The 22,100-nt window shown below is 38.8% G+C and overlaps 1 protein-coding gene across 1 annotated transcript; it reads left to right on the forward strand.

The window, feature by feature from the left end:
* The first annotated feature begins 379 nt into the window (after positions 1 to 379).
* Positions 380 to 20,757, forward strand: prpf6 (PRP6 pre-mRNA processing factor 6 homolog (S. cerevisiae)). The gene is made up of 21 exons (XM_059332883.1): positions 380 to 591; positions 1,501 to 1,663; positions 1,840 to 1,958; positions 2,070 to 2,148; positions 2,928 to 3,104; positions 4,681 to 4,794; positions 4,899 to 4,993; positions 5,090 to 5,246; positions 6,050 to 6,212; positions 8,320 to 8,438; positions 8,950 to 9,168; positions 11,784 to 11,906; positions 12,035 to 12,156; positions 13,007 to 13,145; positions 13,253 to 13,372; positions 14,982 to 15,158; positions 15,318 to 15,451; positions 15,783 to 15,874; positions 17,486 to 17,600; positions 17,894 to 18,020; positions 19,277 to 20,757. Exons 1-21 carry the CDS (start codon positions 395 to 397, stop codon positions 19,427 to 19,429), a joined length of 2,904 nt encoding a protein of 967 aa, XP_059188866.1. The 5' UTR covers positions 380 to 394; the 3' UTR covers positions 19,430 to 20,757.
* Positions 20,758 to 22,100: the final 1,343 nt, after the last annotated feature.

Raw genomic sequence — 22,100 nt, forward strand, 5'->3', positions numbered from 1 at the left:
AGTTCAATAGGCTTATTATTTTTCAGGATATGGCGCCCTCCTGTGGCTTCCGTAGTAAACTGATTTTAGTATTAAACCTGAGAAATATGCTAAACAAGTAATTTCAATGACACAGTTGCACAATGAGACGTTGAAGTTGAGCACGTTGCATAAATAACATCAACAATTTAAAACAAAATGAATATCATAACAGAAGTGAAAATAAACAGAAGCCCGCCTGGCCGGTGGGGGCGCTGTTAAAAACACTGAGGACCATTTTGGAGACACCCAGACCGAAAGGGGGCGCTCCATAGATATATATATATACATGTATGTCTATGGGGCGCGCGCTGTTTGCCCTTACCGGAAGTGCGACTGTTGTTTATCCGGCAGTTCGCTACCTCGTCGTTTGAGAATGAAGACGATGTCCAGCTCTGGGGGGAAACAAGGACCTAAAATAGTGTCCAAGTCCTCTTCGGGAGGCGGCGGGGCGGCGGGGGTTGGCGGTGGACCCCCGATAATGCCCCTCGCCTCTCCGCTCATGGGCAAAAAGAAGAAGCCGTTTCTGGGGATGCCCGCCCCGCTGGGCTACGTGCCTGGTCTGGGTAGAGGGTAAGCTAACATGCTAAGCTAGCATACATTGGTCATGCAGAGAATACGAAGTGCATAAAGTCTGCACATTCACTAATAATGCTAAAAATAAATCATATAGTTATAAGATATTAAGGTTATACATTCATCAGGCTGTCATAATATCGTCACCCTGTTAAAATAAAAGCCTAAATCATTTTTTCAAGTTTTGCAGGAAACACAAAAAACTTCACCAAATGTGTAACATATGACGTTTATTGATCATTTCACTCAAAAAGGATGCAAAAAAGGATGGCTATTGGCATAGTAGTAACACTGTGTAAATTATGTAACTTAAGAGAAAATAAATAACTTAGGTAATTTTTTTGAACATGCCTTTGTGACTTAAGAAAGATATGGTAACACTTTATTTTGAAGGTGTCTACATAAGAGTCACACAAGCCTGTCAGAAACATGACATGACAAGTATCATGAGCATTAATGTTACTTCAAAGTGTCATTAATGTTCATGACACATCCCATGTCATGTTTATGACACGCTCATGTCACTCCTGAATCACAACTTAAAACAACGCACTACCACCACAGACTGATAAAACATCTGCAGCATCTTGCTACAAATGTCAAGAGATCTGAGAGGCAGCTCTGCCCTTCTTTGTAGAGAGCGTCTGTGTTTAGGGACCAGTCCAACTTATTATCCAGGTAAACACCTAGATACTTATAACTCGGCACCACCTCCATGTCCACCCCACAGATATTCACTAGCTGAATACTAGCACATTAACAATAATAGCACATTAACTTAAAAGCATAGATAAGCTTGTCAAGTAATCATCATCACATTAATGAAGTTGATCATCGCAGTTCATGCCTGTCACAAGTCTACCCATGTTTATTTGTGTAACATTTAAATTAATATTTCCTCTTTAGTGCTACTGGTTTCACCACCCGATCTGATATCGGTCCTGCTCGTGATGCCAATGATCCCGTGGATGACCGACATGCACCTCCAGGGAAGAGGACGGTCGGGGACCAAATGAAAAAGAACCAGGATGATGATGATGAAGATCTGAACGACACAAACTATGATGAGGTGCTTGCTTATGATTGGACTGTTTTTGGCTGTTATCTGAGGTTTATTTGTTGTAGAGCTGTTTGCAAGGACTCAATGTATCTAGTCAAGATTTAAAGCTCTCCAGTTGATAACTCTGTTTCTTTACTGTATATCTTTTTGTCTTTCTAATCACATTATTGCAATTTTTCTTGTAGTTTAATGGGTATGCAGGCAGCTTGTTCTCCAGTGGGCCCTATGAGAAGGATGATGAAGAAGCAGATGCTATATATGCAGCACTGGACAAGAGGATGGATGAAAGACGCAAAGAAAGAAGGTTACTAAAAAATTGATCTACTTCCCACTTGAGTCTTACAGTATACGTTTGCCATTGTGTGTACTTAATGCTGCATGTCAGTGTAATTTTGAATGCTGTCCTTTTTTTCAGGGAGTTGAGAGAAAAGGAAGAAATCGAGAAATATCGTATGGAGCGACCCAAAATCCAGCAGCAGTTTTCGGATCTAAAGGTAGAAAGTTGTACATTGTTTGCCAAACTGTTGCCTTTCTTTCTACTTGTGATCATGTTGAATTGTCCTCTTCTGTACTCTTACACATATCTCTCAACATTTTAGAGATGTGTCATATGTTGTCCATAATGGATGGAAAACCAGATTATGACAATTATCTTAACCTGGTTTTAGAGCAGTATGCTGCCATAACTATGTTGCAAAGAAATCACATGTGTGAAGCTGTGCACATTACTGAAATGTTTTGTTTTGAAAACATAGCACTTTAAATTAGTGCACTGCAAGGTTATAATAGTTTTAGATTTTTCATTAGTTTTAGTTTTAATTTCGTTGTGAATTTTTGTTTTCAAATTCAGTTAGTTTTAGTTAGTTTTTAGAGTGAGTTTGCTAGTTTTAGTTTATTTTTTATTTTTTGAAAATGCTTAGTTTTAGTTTAGTTTTTATTAGTCTTAGTTTTTTTGTAATGCGCTATGTGTTGGGTGCGAGATTTAAAGAGGTACATTTTCAATATAATTTTAGTTTGTTTTGTAACCATCCAATACAGTTTCAGTTAGTTATCTTTTTTTTTTTTAAACTCTCGTTTTTATTTTTATTCGGTTTAACGAAAATGTTTTTTCAATTCTAGTTTCCGTTATTTCGTTAGTTTTCGTTAACTATATTAACCTTGGTGCACTGTCCTATGATCAGATAAATTCAAACAACATTGCTGACATTCCAAGTTGATTTAAACATTCAAACATCATTCACCTGTTTATAATCTCTTGTCCTTCTCTTCACAGAGGAAGCTGGCAGAGGTGTCAGAGGAGGAATGGCTGAGCATCCCCGAGGTCGGAGATGCCAGGAATAAGCGCCAGAGAAACCCCCGCTATGAGAAACTCACCCCCGTCCCCGACAGCTTCTTTTCCAAACACTTGCAAACTGGAGAGAACCACACCACTGTTGACCCTCTGCAAGGGGTAAGGACATATACATGCAAACACATGCACAACCTACAGCAGGCATCAACATGAAATCACACCACTAAAAACACTTAACCCTTGTGTGGTGTTTGGGTCTGTGGGACCCGTTTTCATTTTTTATTAAAAGAAAAATGATACAATTAATTAATTTTTCAAACTGAGACTCACTGACTTTGGCTCATTTTCTGTGAAGAACATATATCAGAATACATATTTAATGACCACACACCATACAGCCCCCCTACACATTTCTATTACATATAAGATGTCTGGGTCCACTGGACCCGGGGCTAATGGAAGTGTGGAAATTGATGTTCAGTCTGTCTTGACTGATATGTTTACTCTGTGTTCATGTGTTCAGCTTGTGTTGTGCATCATCTGTTCAGTATTTTAACATAAAAGTGTTTGATTGTGAGGCATTAAAAGCCACAAAATGCAACGGGTCCATCAGACCCACAAACACTGGCTGAGTAACAACAATATGAACATCACACAAGGGTTAAACCTCTGAAGTCCAGGAGATTTTGGTTCAAATTTGTCAACTTCTGTTTAGCATCTTTCAGTCTGTCCTTACATCACATGCATGGCTCCTTTTTCTCCACACAAACTTGGCTATCAGTCAGATTTTTCATTTTATTTTGATGAACAAAGTATAAAGCTGCCAGGAACCCAAAATACAAACAGAAGACACAGGTTTCTATGGAAATGTACCTTTTTTTTTTTTTTTTTTTTTACCATTTATACACACAAAAACAGCAGAAAAATAAATAAATAATAAAACTACAAAACGTTCTATTTGCATGTAAATTAAAAATAATAGTAGTTGTCATTGTAGAAAGAAAATTCACTTTTTAAAAATGGTCTAGAAACATAAATGGCACACTGTGAAAGCTCCTATGATTGCACTTTCCACTGGCTTTCTCAGCTTGTCTACATATCATATATAAATAAAGTTATTACTGTAAATAAAACATGTGTATTTCCAATAAATAGATGGACTCCAGAGGGTTAATGTAGTTTCGACATGCACCAGCAGGAGTCAGGATGTCTCACTGGAAACAAGCCAATCACTTCAACTGTAGAATTATACTTCTTTTTTCATGCAGGCATGTAATCTCAGTGAACTTCCCTGTTTAATTGGGCTGCATATTGTTGACAAAATCATTGCAATGTTTTTGATAAATACTGTGAATAAGCCTAAAATATTTTTTAAACATTGTAATGAAAGGAAAACTAAACCTTGTAATTGTAAACAGACCAGTATGACACATTTCTGCTGAAACGGATCACACGATTCCTGAGAACTTAAATTGAAAACAAATAAAACATGGCCTGTTCATTCAAACAATGTGAGTTTCTGCCTTGTACATATTGCATTTTTATGTGTTACATTATTACCACCATCCAGCTAAAACACAGGAGAGTCTTGTTCACACTTAAAAATGTTCACAGGTATCATTTACAGTGCTGAGAAAAGTGTCATTTGATCCATCCTTTTTCACCGTGCCGTAACAAAAGTCTCACGTAAAGTGTAATGCTCCTCTACATTATCAATGTTTCTTCTCTCCACTAGTTGGGAGGTCTGAACACACCTTACCCCGGAAGCATGACACCAGGCACAGGAGAGCTGGACATGAGGAAAATTGGTCAGGCCAGGAACACACTCATGGATATGAGGCTCAGCCAGGTAACTAATAATCATCTTTTACCCCGTTCTATCATTCATGATCTAGATGTTGATGCACAGGATGTATTTTCTCTGACCTGTGTCGGCCTCATATCAATCTTCAGGTGTCTGACTCAGTAAGTGGACAGACAGTGGTGGATCCTAAAGGTTACCTGACCGATCTCAACTCCATGATCCCCACACATGGAGGAGATATCAGGTAGAGACGCTGGCATCATCACAAGTTCCTTAGGTGTATTTGTGTTCTTAAGTTGTGTGTGTGTCTGATTGTTTGTCTTTGCTTCTGCATGTCCAGTGACATTAAGAAGGCTCGTCTGCTACTGAAATCCGTGAGGGAGACCAATCCTCATCACCCCCCTGCCTGGATTGCCTCTGCCAGGCTCGAGGAGGTGACTGGCAAACTGCAGGTGGCCAGGAACCTGATCATGAAAGGCACAGAGATGTGTCCTAAGGTAAAAGATGGAGGACACAAGTATGTTGAATCTATCAAAGGCACATGTGCAAATAGTTATGTGTCATTGTAGCATCTAGAGCAGATGTCTCAAACTCAAATTACCTGGGGGCCGCTGGAGGCAGTATCATAATGACCAAAAAAAGACACAAAATTACTAAAAAAAAAAGACACAAAATGACAGAAAAAAAACTAAATTACTTTAAAAAGACACAAAATGACCAAAAAATGACACAAATTTACAAAAAAAGACACCAAATGACTGAAAAAAACACAAAATGACTTTAAAAAGACAGAATTACCAAAAAAGACACAAAATGACCCAAAAAGACAAAAAATGACAGAAATAAAGACACAAAATGACCAAAAAAGACACAAAATTATAAAAAAAAAAGACACAAAATTATAAAAAAAAGACACAATTACCAAAAAAAGTAATTAAAGGGACCTTCCACACACAACACGGTAAAGTGCCATTCATATAAAACTCACATTAAACTTTCATATCAAGGTGGGGGCCACAAAATATCGTCACGGGGGCCGCAAATGGCCCACGGGCCGCAAGTTTGAGACCCATGATCTAGAACATTGATTGGGTAAAAAATTAGATTTGTTTGTTATCGGTTGATGTTGCACACCAATGTTTAGAGAAAAAAATGTATTAAACCTATAACATCAATGATGGATAACAGACCGTTCAGTCTGCTTCACTGGCTGTTTATTTAAATAACTGTCAAGATGAGTTGCAGCGGGGGGAAATGTCTTTTCCCGTCTCTTGATGTAAGCCTTTGTCTCTGCCCATAGAGTGAGGATGTGTGGCTGGAGGCAGCCAGGCTGCAGCCAGGTGACACAGCCAAAGCCGTGGTGGCCCAAGCTGTCCGCCACCTGCCACAGTCGGTCCGCATCTACATCAGAGCTGCAGAGCTGGAGACGGACATCAGGGCCAAGAAGAGAGTCCTCAGGAAGGGTAAGGCTCCCAGATCAGTGATAACAATGTATGATCAGTCTATACACACTCACACAGCTGTGTTTTTGCTGATCGGCCATGACTGGCAACTGGCCCGTTAGTCTCAAATATCAGATTTCTTTATATCAGTCAGGTTTAAACACTTGGCCCGCACGATGGTTTTACATCTCAGACAAGTCATGCACGACACTTACACAGTAGCAGCTGCAGCAAAAAGTACAGCCAACCACATAAAGAGGTCACAAAGAGGTCATAAAACACGCTTTTTGTAACACGTCTGAGTCCAAAAACATTTTTTGTAGCATTTTCTTTTAATTGCATTTGTGTATCACATCTTTGTGGTTCAGTCCCAGCAAACTCAAAGCCAGCATTCACCGATTCACACACATTCATACACTGGTTTCTCAGGCTACCTACATTTAAAAAAATTGTCCCCCAGTCAGACACCTAAAAACCACCCCCATTTACATGCCCCATTTCAAGAGACAAAGCCTAAAATATCAGCCATTAAAAGCAGTTAAAGCTAGGGAGTGTGCAGCGCCAGTCACAAGTCGGCGTCCGCTGATGTATTTCAACTGAATTAAGACAAAACCGTACCCCCTTTTGCCATATTTGTTGTTTTTTTTTGTAATTTTTTATTTTGTTTGGAAAAGGCATTTACAAACAGACATCAGCACAACAATACAAAATCAGTGTTTTCCATAGACCTTTTCCATTTTTCCCCCACGCATTTATGCAGGCAGGTGATCAAAAGAGACTGCCAGAGTCAGAGTTTGTGTGGTAAAAGACACTGCTCCTTCATGAGCCTCCATATTCACTATCCTGGAAAAGTGTCGTTGTATAGTCCATTGAATATAGAAGGTTTAGTACATTCAGACACACACACACACACAACTTAGGCCCACACAGACTAACAGTCTTTATATGACAACTATATACAATAAAGTGAGGGAGCTTACTTATTTTAATTTCCATCAATGACAAGGTGAATAATAAATGAATAAATATGTCAAAGGGAACATGCAAAGTCTACACGAGTTGGGGTTATGAATTCAATCCATTTTTCCCAAATTTGGTAAAACTTAACTTTTTTGCCATATTTTTTATCATGAACATATAATTGTTTTTTTTTTGTTTTTTTTTCCATGAAAGAAAAGTTGCAAAAGTGTTTGTCTGTGATGTCTTTTGTAGTTTTGACAAAGAAAGAAAAGTGAAATCGGCAAAATTCTGAGTTAGCAGGTGATGCTTAAAAACAATCAGAATCAGACAAGAATATAGCAATCAGTGCATCTCTACTGACTATAAATGAAGTGTAAATAGTTGGGAAAGGGAAAATGTGAAAGTTGAAATTTGATGTTTTCACAAGCCTGTTGCTGTTATGTTGCTATGAGCCGTGCATACATGAATGAATACGCAAGAATTTCCCTGCCAAAAGGAAGACACTAATTTCTGTTGGGCAAAAATTCAAAATCTCTCCATCTGCCCAATGTCTCACAGAAGCACCCACACAGGCAGTCTCTGCACACATACATGAGATTGTATAAAAGATTTCATAAGGGTTACATTTGGCAGCGGCAGTTCTGGCTTCTCGTCAGGGCCAGGCACCCTGTTTGAACCACGGTGTCAATGCCCTAACATGCATGCACATAAACACACGCACACATATTTCCCAGCAGCATACCCCGCTGACAGAGATGGATATGGCGCTTCCTCTGTGGACGAGCTCTCTCCGCCTCTACATGTTCAGCTGCCTCCCCTTGACTTTTCTCCATTACATACACAACACTCTGCCTTCCCACTCAGACACAATTGAACTTTACTACTACTGCAGGAAATGCGGTTTGATATTTGTTTTTATGTCTCACTGAAATCAAAAGTGTGTCCATTTCCTTTTTTTTTGCCACTGTTTACGCTGTGTTGCTAGTGTAAATATACTTATATTTGTGTATATTCACTATTAAAACTTTTGCCTGTATGGGCACGCTCCAAGGATTTTAATTCTTGTGACATTTAGTTTGTCGCCTCGAGCAAAACACTGACCTGCTCCCATACTATAAATCACTTGGCAATAAAATTAATTGTAATTGTTTAATTGTTACCCATGTAGCCCTGGAGAATGTGTCCAAGTCGGTTCGACTGTGGAAGACAGCTGTGGAGCTGGAGGAGCCAGAGGATGCCAGGATCATGCTGAGCAGAGCCGTGGAGTGTTGCCCTACTAGTGTGGAGGTACGATTGGAGTTTTTTTTTTTTTTCATTGCTACAAATTGCAACAATTATCAACTCTACCTGCAGGGTTCGTATGGGTGCTTGAAATCCTTGAAAATGCATGAATTTAAATGTTGTATGTTCAAGGTTTAAAAAGTGCTTGGATTTTGGATAAAGTGCTTGTAAATGCTTGAAATTCTTACTGTATTTCTGTTGCAATCTGACTATATCCATCTATAGACTATAGATAATCACATGTTCAATGTAAAAAATAATGAGTAGCCTATCTGAAATGAAGACCGTTTCTCCTAAAAGTGTAATACCATCTCTGTTGGTATGGTTAAGTGAAATCTCCCCCTTTTAGTATGTAAGTACTCATCTAAAACATGCAATTTACAACAGGTGTAAGATACTGGAAAAGCTTGAAAATGTACCTTGAAAGTCCTTGAAAAATGCTTGAATTTGACCACTGCTAAAGTGTACGAACCCTGTACCTGTCTGTATCTTGACTCCTCCCATCTGTCCCCTCTAGCTGTGGCTGGCTCTGGCCCGGTTAGAGACGTACGAGAACGCACGTCGTGTCCTCAACAAAGCTCGTGAAAACATCCCCACCGATCGCCACATCTGGATCACTGCAGCAAAGTTGGAGGAAGCTAATGGCAACACTCAGATGGTGGACAAGATCATCGACAGAGCTATCACTTCGCTACGTGCCAACGGCGTGGAGATCAACAGAGAGCAGTGGATACAGGTGCGTCCCTGGGGCTTTGTGGTTTCACAACAAAAGAGGGAGCAGCTCTGTGGTTTCCTGCAGCTGTTAATCAATCAGACTTTATTTGTACAGCACTTTTCATACAAGAGATGCAACACAAAGCGATTTACATAAAAAAGGAGAAAACACCCATCCTGTTAAACAATAAAGCACAAACTGAGGAAGCGCCATCTCAACATGGAGCGGTGAGGAAACACTGGAAGCAGGTTAGAAATTAATTAGATAAAAAATAAAGTAAGATAATATAAAATAAAGTAAGATTAAAAAAAAATATATTTAATAATAGAAAATAAAAAAGTAAGTAAATAATAACAATAGAAAGTTAAAAAGAGAAAATAAAAAAAGCTAGATAAAAAAGATAAAACAATAAATAAATAAGAAATAGAGCATAATAATATATATATATATATATATAGAGAGAGAGAGAGAGAGATAGACTAATAAATAGTAGCAAATAAAGAAATAAAAGAGGATGTCGGCCGTCGGGAGAGTAGACTCGTCGGGTCCTCTGATTGGCTGTGTGCTAGCTATGGGCGGATCTGATTGGCGGTGCTCTAGCGAATCACTGGGTGTGTGGGAGGGGCAGAAGTGACGAGAGTAAACACACATGGCACGGGAGAGACAACTACATTTTGATTTGTTTTTTGCAACGCGACCATCAGCTCAGCAAAGCTTTGTTTTCCAAAACGTCTTCTCAAAACTAATAACAAACTTAAAATCCATGGTTACTTCTATGGTTTCTCCATTACGTCATTTCCTGTTTTCATGTTTTGGATTACAGTCATACAGAGACTAGCGCCTCCCATTGTAAGGGAGACTTATTGCATCTTGCGCAAGCACAGAACGCACAGGCTGCTGTGTTGTCAGCAGTCGTCGTGGCGATGTGTTTCACTGCTTTTTTCACCCGACTGTGTCTGACAAGAGGCGGCAGAATCGTCGGACAAAAGCTCGTCGGCGTCAGGTCCCGTCGGGGCGGTGTGTGGGGGCCTTAAGTGATAACAGGTAGTTATGATTAAGCTCTGTTTGACTCTGCTATAACCGACAAGGATGTGCGACAACATCGGCGCACTTAACTGATAACTTTTTATCCAGAACTGCCCGTCGTTCATTCGGGTCTACTCGGGACTACTCGGGTCTTTCAGGTGACGTTCGGTGACGGTGACGTCCCGAACAGGGCAGAGTAGGGAAGTTTGCACAAGTATTTTTAAGATTAGATTAAGATTCCATTTAGGTTTTTAGGAGCCTCTCTTAAACAGAGGTGGAAGATAATATTAGAAGTGGCAATTAACGAAAGCTTTTTAAAGGTTCAGCTCTCGCTGTCAAGGTCTTTCAATAAGACGGCTAAAGCTGTACCTCTAATGAAATAGCCTTTTTAATGCAGTAACTAATAAATCAGTAATGTTTATCAACACTGGAGTGATTCTGTAGTATAAAGTATGATCTGCAGATAATACAACATTAGGTTTTTATTTCATTTAAATAAAATAAACTATAAGGTCAAGAAAGGACTGACTGTGCCTTTAAACCTTTGTTTTTATGGCGGTGAGAATGCGTCATGCGATTGTCAGTTTTGATGGCATGCCAACATACTTTTACAAAGCTGCCCAAAGCTATTTCATCTGGGTGCAACAGAATACAAGCCAGCACTTTGACTAACATTTTGTTTAGTGAAGTTTATAGCTGTTATGCAATCTTCGGCATCTGCTGCAATCTCTTCACATTGTTTTCTTCTTTTTGTCCTTCACCTAGCTTTACCTAGCTTTTTCTACCTCTGGCAAAGTGCTGGGTGGTTGTGGTTGTAGGTTTGTCAAGGCCATTTGCCAGTTCACTCATCGAAACACCAACAACAGATGCACTGTAAATTGACAGGATTTGGCAGTTCCTAAAAGGATCCTTTTGTGTCTGGGACCCATGAGCCATTCCTTTGTTCTGCCCCAAGGAATCATCTGTGCAGAGATTAGTCATCATAAAAGACTGATTATCTATAAACTATGAGTCATCTGCATGGATATAGTTCATTTAGGGGTTTTTCTTCAGTTTTCTATTAATTTCCATTTATCTCCACTCATTTCCCCGAATTTGCTGATTACTTCACTGTTGGGGTCAGTAGTTAATGTCTTTACCCCCTTGCATTGCCCTTCAACCCATTTAAGCCGGGAAAGCATTACTGCATTTCTACCATTAAAACCGGGAAAGCGGTTAAGTCGTTTTGTAGTTTTTTCCACCTATTTTCGGTCTCTTGGCCAATGAAATGCATCACAATACATGTGGGAGTGTCTCAATGCAACATGTTGATTTTTTCAAAAAACTTTATTGAAGGTTTGGACAAATAAACTCAACTTCTCATGAAAGCCCACAGGTATAAGCTCTCAAATACTTTTTGAATTTAATTTCTTTCTGCTACAGGGGCTGAAAATCTATTATTTAGTAGGAAGCGTTGACACTTCAGTTGAATTTCCAGAAAAGCTTCAGGTTTTAGGGGTTTTTTTTTTTAAATTGCCCATAGATTTTATAGGCAATTTTCCAGCTATTTTAGGCCTAAATGGGTTAATATACCACTCACTTTCTCCCAAATGTTTCTTCTTGTCCTGCAGGATGCAGAGGAGTGTGATAAAGCAGGCAGTGTGGCAACCTGCCAGGCCGTGATAAGGGCCGTCATTGGGATTGGCATTGAAGAGGAGGACCGCAAACACACCTGGATGGAGGATGCAGATAGTGTGAGTACCAATACATCTGTTTTTGTTGTTGTTGTTTTTTACACAGGCCACACTGAGATAGTGGCAAAGGGCAAATTTACTCACTTGACTTTCCGATTTAACTGAGATGCTTGTCTGTTGTGTTTCAGTGTGTGGCCCATGGAGCGCTGGAGTGTGCCAGGGCCATCTACGCCCACGCTCTGCAGGTGTTCCCCAGTAAAAAAAGTGTCTGGCTGAGAGCTGCGTACTTTGAGAAAAATAACGGCACCAGGTGACCAAATTTGGTTTTGACAGTTGTCAAAAGCACATTTTATTCCTGTCTTTATTTGTCACTGTTTTAACCCATTTAAGCCTAAAACGCCTGGAAAAAATGTGATTTTGGGTGATTTTAAAATAACCCCCTAAAACCTGAAGTTTTTCTGAAAATTCAACAGAAGTGTCAAAGCTTCCTACTAAATAGTCAATTTTCAGCCTCTGTAGCAGATAGAAATTAAATTCAAAAAGTATTTGAGAGCTTATAGCTGTTATATCTGAGCTCCCTCCACTATAGTCGTCTTCTGCCATGATTTCAGTTCTGGAAAAGTCCCATGTTGGATTGCGACACTGTATTCTGAGTTTGTCTTTTTTTTTTTTTTAATTTTGTGTCTTTTTTATTGATTTTGTGTTTTTTTTTTGTCATTTCGTGTCTTTTTTTAGGTCATTTTGTGTCTTTTTTTCTGTCATTTTGTGTCTTTTTTTTGGTCATTTTGTGTCTTTTTTGTCATTTTGTGTCTTTTTTTGTCTTTTTTTTGTCATTTTGTGTCTTTTTTGGTGATGATTTCAAAGTTCTGGAAAAGTCCCGTGTTGCATTGCGACACTCCCACATGTATTCTGATGCATTTCATTGGCCAAGAGACCGAAAATAGGTGGAAAAAACTACAAATACTACAAAACGACGTATCCGCTTTCCTGGCTTTAATGGTAGAATAACGCAACAGCGCCCCCTGGTTTTAATGGTAGAAAAGCGGTAATGCTTTCCCGGCTTAAATGGGTTAATCAATCACTTTATTAAGAGTCTGTATTGTTTTTCTTTAATGTGCTTCATCAATTGACACTGTGCCATGTCTCATTTCATCTCTCAGGGAGTCTTTGGAGGCTCTGCTCCAAAGGGCCGTGGCTCACTGTCCCAAGGCCGAGGTCCTGTGGCTGATGGGGGCCAAGTCCAAGTGGCTGGCTGAGGATGTGCCCGCAGCTAGAAGTATCCTGGCTCTGGCCTTTCAGGTGATAATGACGTGCACTTTGACTTGTTCATGTATCATCCATGCAAACTTGTATCTCATTTGTTTCCCTCCTTCCCACTTTTCTCTTCCTTTTGTTTTCCTCTCTAGGCCAACCCAAACAGTGAAGAGATCTGGCTGGCTGCTGTTAAGCTGGAGTCTGAGAATAACGAGTATGAAAGAGCCCGTCGACTGCTCGCCAAGGCGCGAAGCAGTGCCCCAACAGCCAGGGTGAGTGTGTGGGTGCAAATGTGGAATAGAGAGATATGCTATTTCAAACTTTCATGAAGATCCATTACAAGAAAAGTACAAATCTGTACCAAACCACTTAATATATCATGGTTTTGTCAATCAAACCCTTCCTGTGGTTTTTGGATTGTAATACAAACGGAAAAGAAATGTTGACCAAAACCAGGGAAAAGACCCTCACCCACACCCTACATTTCTTTGCTGTTAATTTGTCAGTGGAAGGATGCTTGTATATTTAAAATCTCCTGTTACTCTGCAACTGCCCTTCTGTGACCCTCTGTACCAGAACAGACCATTTGTTTTTCATTATGCAATATTGGTATGAAAAGAGCTGTGACCCATATTCAGAGGTGACTTGATTAACTTGATGCACAACATGGGTCTAAAGTGACCCGATATGTATGAGTTTTTTTGTTCTATATCTTAGTAATACATTATTTTCATCATTCAGTATTCCAGGTTTTCCTCAATTAGTTTGTTTTTGATCATCATACATCCTAATTTTATGTTTTCCTTTATTATTTTTTAAATAAAATTTTTTGTGTCACTACTCTTCTAATGCACAACATGGGTCAAAAATGACCCATATCCATTTTTTAGCGAAGTAGCTTGCTAAGCTAACTACTTAGCTAACTTCTTGGCTAAGTATTTAGCTAAGTAGCGTGCTAAGCTAATTACTTAGCCAATAACTTAGCAAAGTAGTTAGCTTAGCAAGCTACTTAGCCAAGTAGTTAGCTTAGCAAGCTACTTAGCCAAGAAGTTAGATAAGTAGTTAGCTTAGCAAGCTACTTAACCAAGTAGTTAGCTATGTAATAATACAAAAACTTTTTTTCTTCATAAAGTATGAGAGGCAAAATGGAAATAATGATCTGTTGTTTTATAACTTTTATAAGATATTTAAAAAATGCTTGGAATATTCAATCATAAAATAAGTTGATATCAAAAGATAGAGCACAGTAACACACAGCAGCATTAAATAACATAGAAAATGAATGCAGGTCATTTTTGACCCATGTTGTGCATTAGAAGGGGGGTCAATATGTTGTGCATCAAAGGGTTAACAGGTTTTATTCTTCTCCCCTTTAAAGTGTTAATAGTTAATAGTGTAATATGCTTGACTTTTCTTCTACAAACAGGCTGTCTTTCTCAGGTTCAGGCTTGCCAGGTTTCTACACCTTAAAACGTTCGGCACGTCTCAGGTTGACAAATGCTGTCAATGGTGCTCTTAAACTATAACTTAACTCTCTATCAGGTGACTTGGCTATCCTCCCTGAAGTTATCTCTGTTGGATTTGCTGACAGATATGACTAAGAGAGTTTGCTTTAATGTCGGCTATACTGATTGTCCTGTCTGATAAGACAACTGATTTGTGTTAATGAAGCCTATGCCTAAGCAACTTGGTATTTGATATATTTGAAACCTGGCAGGTATTTGCCTTGCATAACTGGGGCTATAATAAGTATTTTTTGCAACAATGTTAATTTGGCGTGTATATGATAAACCCAAGTTAATTTATAATGGGGATTTAATGGGTCCTATCTATTGTTTTTTCCTGGCTGAAAATCTGTTTGTGTATTTGTTTTCTCTCCAGGTTTTTATGAAGTCAGTGAAGTTGGAGTGGGTGTTGGGAAACATAGAAGCTGCACAGGAGTTGTGCACTGAGGCCCTGAAGCACTACGAGGACTTCCCCAAACTTTGGATGATGAGAGGTCAGATAGAAGAGCAGTGTGAAAACATGGATAAGGCCAGAGAAGCCTACAACCAAGGGGTGAGCAGAGGGGGGAGTGTTTGGGTAAAAGTGTTGTGTCGTTATTATAATTACCAAAGGAAAGGGAACAAATGAAGTTGGGCTCTGAAAGGACATTTTTGATTATTTGTGTTTTTCTGATAACTGTCAAATAAATAAATTACTTTTTTGTTGCTGTAGTTGAAAAAGTGTCCCCACTCAGTGGGCCTCTGGCTGCTGCTGTCTCGTCTTGAAGAGAGAGTGGGACAGCTGACGAGAGCCAGAGCAATCCTGGAGAAGTCACGACTAAAGAACCCCCAGACCCCCGAGCTATGGTGAGAAAATACATAACAAAAAGTTTTGGAGAACAACCTGAATGCAAAAGCAGGACGCTGCCTGAGGAAGAGCTTTAAGTTAAAATTTGTAGACAATTTATTAAGCAAATGCACATGAATGTGTGTGCTCTGCCTTCTAAAGCACAATTTATTTGCATAATGAGAAAATACAAAAGATTTACTTTGGAAAGTTAAAGAAAACTATAAAAAAACTACTTTTTTAATACAGTACAGAATACCAAACTGGGATCAATGTCAAAGGACTAAATTATGAGTAAAAAACAGTAAATCTGTGCCTCTAAAATGATTTGTATGTCATAATATTAACTAGGTTGGAGTCGGTCAGGCTGGAGTTCAGGGCTGGACTGAAGAACATTGCCAACACACTGATGGCCAAAGCCCTGCAGGAGTGCCCCAATTCAGGTAACAATATATTCCAGCTTGTTTCACTAATGACTTTAACCCTCTGGAGTCCATCTATTTATTGAAAATACATGTTTTATTTACAGTAATAACTTTATTTATATATGATATGTAGACAGGCTGAGAAAGCCAGTTGAAAGTTCAATCATAGGAGCTTTCACAGTGTGCCATTTATGTTTCTAGACCATTTTTAAAATGTGAATTATCTTCCTACAATGAAAACTATTACTATTTTTAATTTATATGCAAATGGACTGTTTTGTAGTATTATTATTTATTATTTTTTCTGCTGTTTTTGTGTGTATAAATGGTAAAAAAAATGTTTTTAAAAAGGTACATTTCCAAAGACACCTGTGTCTTTTGTTTGTATTTTCGGTTCCTGGCAGCTTTATACTTTGTTAATTAAAATAAAATGAAAAATCTGACTGATAGCCAAGTTTGTGTGGAGAAAAAGGAGCCATGCATGTGATGTAAGGACAGACTGAAAGATGCTAAACAGAGACAGAAGTTAATGCATAGGAAGTTGATAGGGCTACAAATTCTAAAGTCTAAAATGGTCAATGCATCAGACTCTGGAATTAAATTGGGAATTTGATATCACATTTTAAACAATGAGGTGTAACCTTTTTCTATAATTTTGCTGATTTCTGCTAGCCTGGCTTTTGTCCAGCTGATTGTCCAAAGCCGTTTATTGGGAGCTACGAATGTCTATCATAAGCGTCTGTATGTAGCTCTTAGTTAATCGTATCAATTATATGACTGGGGTCTTGCTAAACCCCATTAGCTTAGCCGCTAACCGGGCTAGTTGGTAGATTAGGCTTTTGCCAAATCCTGTTGGAAGCAAGGCTAAAACATCCTTTTTGGTGGTGATAAAGGAGTGTAAAGCCAAACGTTGTTCTACTTTTAAAATAAACTTTGGCTCTAAACTATCTAGAACACTGTCTACAGCTAGATCCAAAGAGAGCCTCTCGTCTGCTGCAGCCATGTTGGATCTGTAAGAAAACTACAAGCTTCCGTCTGTCCAATAGTACGCGTCATCATCTTGCCGTCCCGCCCCGTTCTGTGATTGGATACCAAAAGCAGGGCTAAGAATCGGCCATGGACACCATGCCGCCTTGCAGTTTGAAACAAAATCGAACACAAGGCAGCATGGGTACCCAGGCTAGAGTTCTGCAGCAGCAGAATCACATTTTACTCATCAGGGTTTCTTCAAAGCCAAGCTAATGCTTAACTGTATACTACCTCAATATACTTTATTTTATTATACCTGCGCCAATCACATGATGGGAGAAAGCTTGTCCTTCATAAACCTGAGTGCCATTTATTTACCTGTGATACTCAACTGTAGATAAATCTTTCAGTTATAACTAAATAAGTTCACAGGAGAACCAATGCACTACCTTGTTCTCGTGCAGGCATATTTAAATGTATTCAATATGATCTCTCAAGCAAAATGAATGTGTTTAGACGAGAATGTTTGTATTGTCAACAGTAATCCTGTTGTCCAGGTTGCAGATTGGACTTTCATATGCTAGACCAGACAATTTTAATTGCCTACCTCCATCATTTTAAATCCTCTGTTTAACCCTGCTCCTGTTTCCTTCCTCCCAGGTATCCTGTGGGCTGAGGCGGTGTTTTTGGAGGCCAGGCCCCAGAGGAAGACTAAGAGTGTGGATGCTTTGAAGAAGTGTGAACACGATCCCCATGTTTTGCTCGCTGTAGCCAAGTATGTCAAATCAAATCAAATAAAAAATTACTTTATTTATCCCCCGAGGGGAAATTGATTTAGTCTGGCAGAATCTTTTCATAGTTTTTCTACTCTTTCTCAATAACAAGCTCTGCCCTTAATGCAAATCTTGAATATACATTTTCTGATTTTACAATGGGTTCAGCAAACCTTTAGGTATGAATTTGTTTCCATTTCATTTCATTTTTAAGCGACTTTGAGTACCTTTAAAAGCGCTATAAAAATTGAATGTATTATTATTATTTCAAATGCCAACGTGTGCTACTTTTTAGGTTGTTCTGGAGTGAGCGTAAGATCACCAAAGCCAGAGAGTGGTTCCTGAGGACGGTAAAGATTGAGCCAGACCTGGGAGATGCTTGGGCTCTTTTCTACAAGTTTGAGCTGCAGCACGGCACAGAGGTAAGGATCATATTACCGTCTTTCCTTATCTGAGCATTGTCCCACTCTGTGTGTGTCAATGGTTTCGTTCACAAAGAGGTCTTGACAAGCTCACAGGGTTCAATTTTGATGGAGAATGACAAGTGCATCCTGCAGTCGGATGCAGGTTAAGTTAATGTAGCTGTGGTTTATCAGTAATAGGAGCTATGACTGGCCAGATAATGTTCTTGTTGTATCATTTAACACTAAAAATGGTCCATTGTTGAGAGCTGTTATGCAATAAAGACTAAACTATTGAGATTTCTTCATGCAGAGCAGTACATCCAAAAATTAGCCTTTCAGCATTTTCAGCAACTGTTCTCTATCAAGCCTGTTTTCTTCAGTTGTGGACGTTATCTTTTAAAGTGCCAGCATTGTCAGAAGGACGAACCTTGTAAATTTAGTGATGAACTGATTGCTGCACACCAGTACGGTCACATGAATAAAAAAAAACACCAGCAAAGATGAACAGCAAGTTTACAGCAAGAGTAGACACAAGCTATATTAACCCATTGACGCCTAAAACCGCCTGTAAAACCTCTGGGCGATTTAAAAATAAGCCCCTAAAACCTGAAGTTTTTCTGGAAATTCAACAGAAGTGTCAACGCTTCTACTAAATAATAGATTTTTCAGCCTCTGTAGCAGATAGAAATGAAATTCAAAAAGTATTTGAGCGCTTATACAAATACTACAAAATGACGTATCCGCTTTCCAGGCTTCAATGGGTTAATACGATGTGCTCATTAATTCAATGTGTTAGTTTAAACGACACATCATTTATTTGACTTATTCATAAAGTTGGTAGCCAATCCTAAAAAAAGTGTGTTTGTGTGTGTGTGGCTTGTTGATGCATTATTTTAATTTTAATTTTATTTTTACTTTCTATTGTCATTATTGACTTTTCCTTTTTTTTGAATAAATATTTTATTTTATCTTACCTTAATTTATTTTTTATCTAATTAATTTCTAACCTGCCTCCAGTGTTTCCTTATTACTCCACGTTGAGATGGCGCTTCCTCAGTTTGGGCTTTGTTTTTAATAGGATGGAGAGTCAGGGGTGGAGTTTTTATCATTATTATTATTATTATTATTATTATTATTATTATTTTCTCCTTTTTTATGTAAAGCACTTTGTGTTGCATCTCTCTTGTATGAAAAGTGCTATACAAATAAAGTCTGATTGATTGATTGATTGGTGCATTGTGGGTATCTAACCTCTCTTGTTCTGCGTCCATCAGGAGCAGCAGGAAGAGGTGCGAAAGCGCTGTGAGAATGCCGAGCCCCGTCATGGAGAGCTCTGGTGTGCCGAGTCCAAACACGTCCTGAACTGGCAGAAGAAGACAGGAGAGATCTTAGCGGGTGTAGCCAGCAAGATCAAGAACACATTCTGATACGGAGGAAATTTGGACTGAAAACACCTTGAGGACTCTGGCAGTCACCAGTCTAACAGGATTAACAGTTATGGACATGCTCAACTATTGTTTTCTACCAGGACTTGCCCATCCGTGGCACATACAAAGTATTCACCCATACCCTCCTTTTTTAGGTTTTATTGTTTTACAAAATGGAATCACAGTTTGTGTACTCATCAACAGAGTTTGTTGATTTAATGTCAAAGTAAAAAAACAAATTAAATACTGAAAATCACTGATACCTCTGATAATGGCAAACTCTTCAATGTGCAACAGAAGTAGTTTGTGGTCTTTCAGCCAGCAGAGCTGCACTCAGCCACTCCAGGACTTAGTATTGTTGGTTTTAGCCATTCCTGGTTAATTTTGCTTTTGTATTTGTCATATTAGTCTTGCTGTGAAATAAACATTCTCCCAAGTCTGTTCCCAGGCTTCTGCAGGTTGTTCTCTGGGATCTAACTGTTTTTTTTTTGCTGCAGTCATTTTACTCTGAGCCTGCAACAGAGAAGACTCCCCACAGTATAAGGTCATTAAAGTAAATCTAATCTCGCACTGAACTGGATATTGAGTTGGGAGTTGATGCTGAAGAGGTCTCATTTTCTTCTCATTAGACTGTATAACCCTTGTCCACTCTATTTAAGTCTCCCATATGCCATCTGGTAAACAGAAGTTCAGTTGTTTCATGAGCAGTTTGTTTCTCCTGCAACATTACAGACAGCTGCACCTGGTGGATCACCACGGCAACAGTGCATAGTAAAGAGAAACACACCTTCTGGCTTCATTTGTGTATCTGTAAATCAACATTTAGCACACTTTCTAAAGGCAAAATGTTATTTTACAGATTATAAATGTATTACAGGGGATTAAAAAATAGTCAATCGGTTATTTTTGTTTTATATTTCTGCTAAATTAGAAAAAATACATTGTTTTGTTTTCACTTTGACATTAGTCTATTTTTCTCCTGGTTTGTGTTAAAATGATGATTTCATTGTGGTTATTGTGCAAATTGTAAAACAAACCTGAACTTAAAACAGGTTGAGTCCACCTTTACATTATCTTTGGAATTAACTATGAGGATCAGCCGTTGACAAAACTTGTGGTTGTTAAAAAAAAAAAATCTGAATTTTTTTTAAGGAATTTTATTTCCATGTCCAGATTTGTTTAGTAGTGTATATAAACTCCTTGTCAGGGACTATTACATGATTTCTCATGCTGCATATGTGGTCTGTTTTTTTTATGTAGTTTGCTTGAAATGTGTTGAAATACTTTGCAGGCGTCTAATAAACAAAAAATGCCGTTTGTTGAAACATTTCCTGTTTTTCCCCAAACAAGTTCTATTTTACAAAGCATTGTTGTGATTTCAATGTCACATCTACTTCTGAGTTGTATGTGTTCCCAGACAAGTTGGTCCAAGAGTTGTACCCGCACTAATCCTCCCATGCTGTTCCCATGCATGGTCAGCATTTTGGCTGCACCGTGTGGGGTTTCATTGAAACTTTGTACCTTTTGGTTTGGCCGAAACCGGTTTGGATCACTATATCCTGTAGATTTAAAAACATCATAACCATTAGACACCGTTTTATGATTGCACTGGTTTTATGTAGCTCAGGGCCCATGGACCCGGAGCGACTTAAACCACCCACCGCGAACATGTTGGCGCTTTGGATAAAAATGTACACCCGCTCTGCACACCACTCCTCCTCATCGGCATCAAGTCTTCCCAACGAAACCGAAAGGATGACAGCAAGTGATTGATTGCAGAAGTTGTCCTCGACTTGATCGGGCTGGAGGTTGTTGAAATCCTAAACCCAGTGTCAGCAATCCATGACGGGGAAGGAAATTGGAGCAGGAGTGACTCTGGTGATGTTGGAAACCACGGAGCACCACAACGGAAGTCTATGCGCCACCGCGTTAACCTATCCACCAGAGGGATTTTAAAGAAATACTGGAAGAAGAAAAAAAGGTTTTTGGAGATAATGAGCTAGGCTGAATCAGGAGTTACTTCTTCAGATGTTCCTGCCACTGGTAGAGATGGCTTTGCTTGTCTGAGGATCCTGCAGTAGAACATGATAAATGGTAAGTGTGGTTTTTACATTTGGTGCGTATTTACGCAAGAGATGAGCTGAAAGTTGCGCCGCTGACGGTGAAGTCTGTGTGCACCGCTGTGACCACTAACTGGACTTGAGACTATTTGAACATTACTTTTTATTGCATTGTTACATCCTGTCTGAGTCTGGTATGTGTGTGTGTTGTCTCCTCTATTTGTATTTTACCTATTTACTTGCGGTCTTTTATATTTGTATTTATTTTTATTTTTAGAGACTGTGGATGCAAACTAGCAGCTTTGCTATAATCCTGCATGTTTACAGAGATGTTTTCGATGTTCATTAATGTGCACTGTCCCTATCCAAAAATAAAGCGTTAAACATTAAGCGAGAGACCTTAACCCTCTGGGGTCCATCGATTCATTGAAAATATACAGAGCATGTTTTATTTACAGTAATAACTTTATTTATTTAACAGATAAGATGAGAAAGCCAGTTGAAAGTGCCATTTATGTTTCGAGACCATTTATAAAATGTGAATTTTCTTTCTACAATGAAAACTATTACTATTTTCAATTTACATACTGTTTTATTTATCTTTTATTTTT

This window comes from Centropristis striata, chromosome 5 (genome assembly GCF_030273125.1).
Source record: "Centropristis striata isolate RG_2023a ecotype Rhode Island chromosome 5, C.striata_1.0, whole genome shotgun sequence".
In the NCBI taxonomy this organism is placed as follows: domain Eukaryota; kingdom Metazoa; phylum Chordata; class Actinopteri; order Perciformes; family Serranidae; genus Centropristis; species Centropristis striata.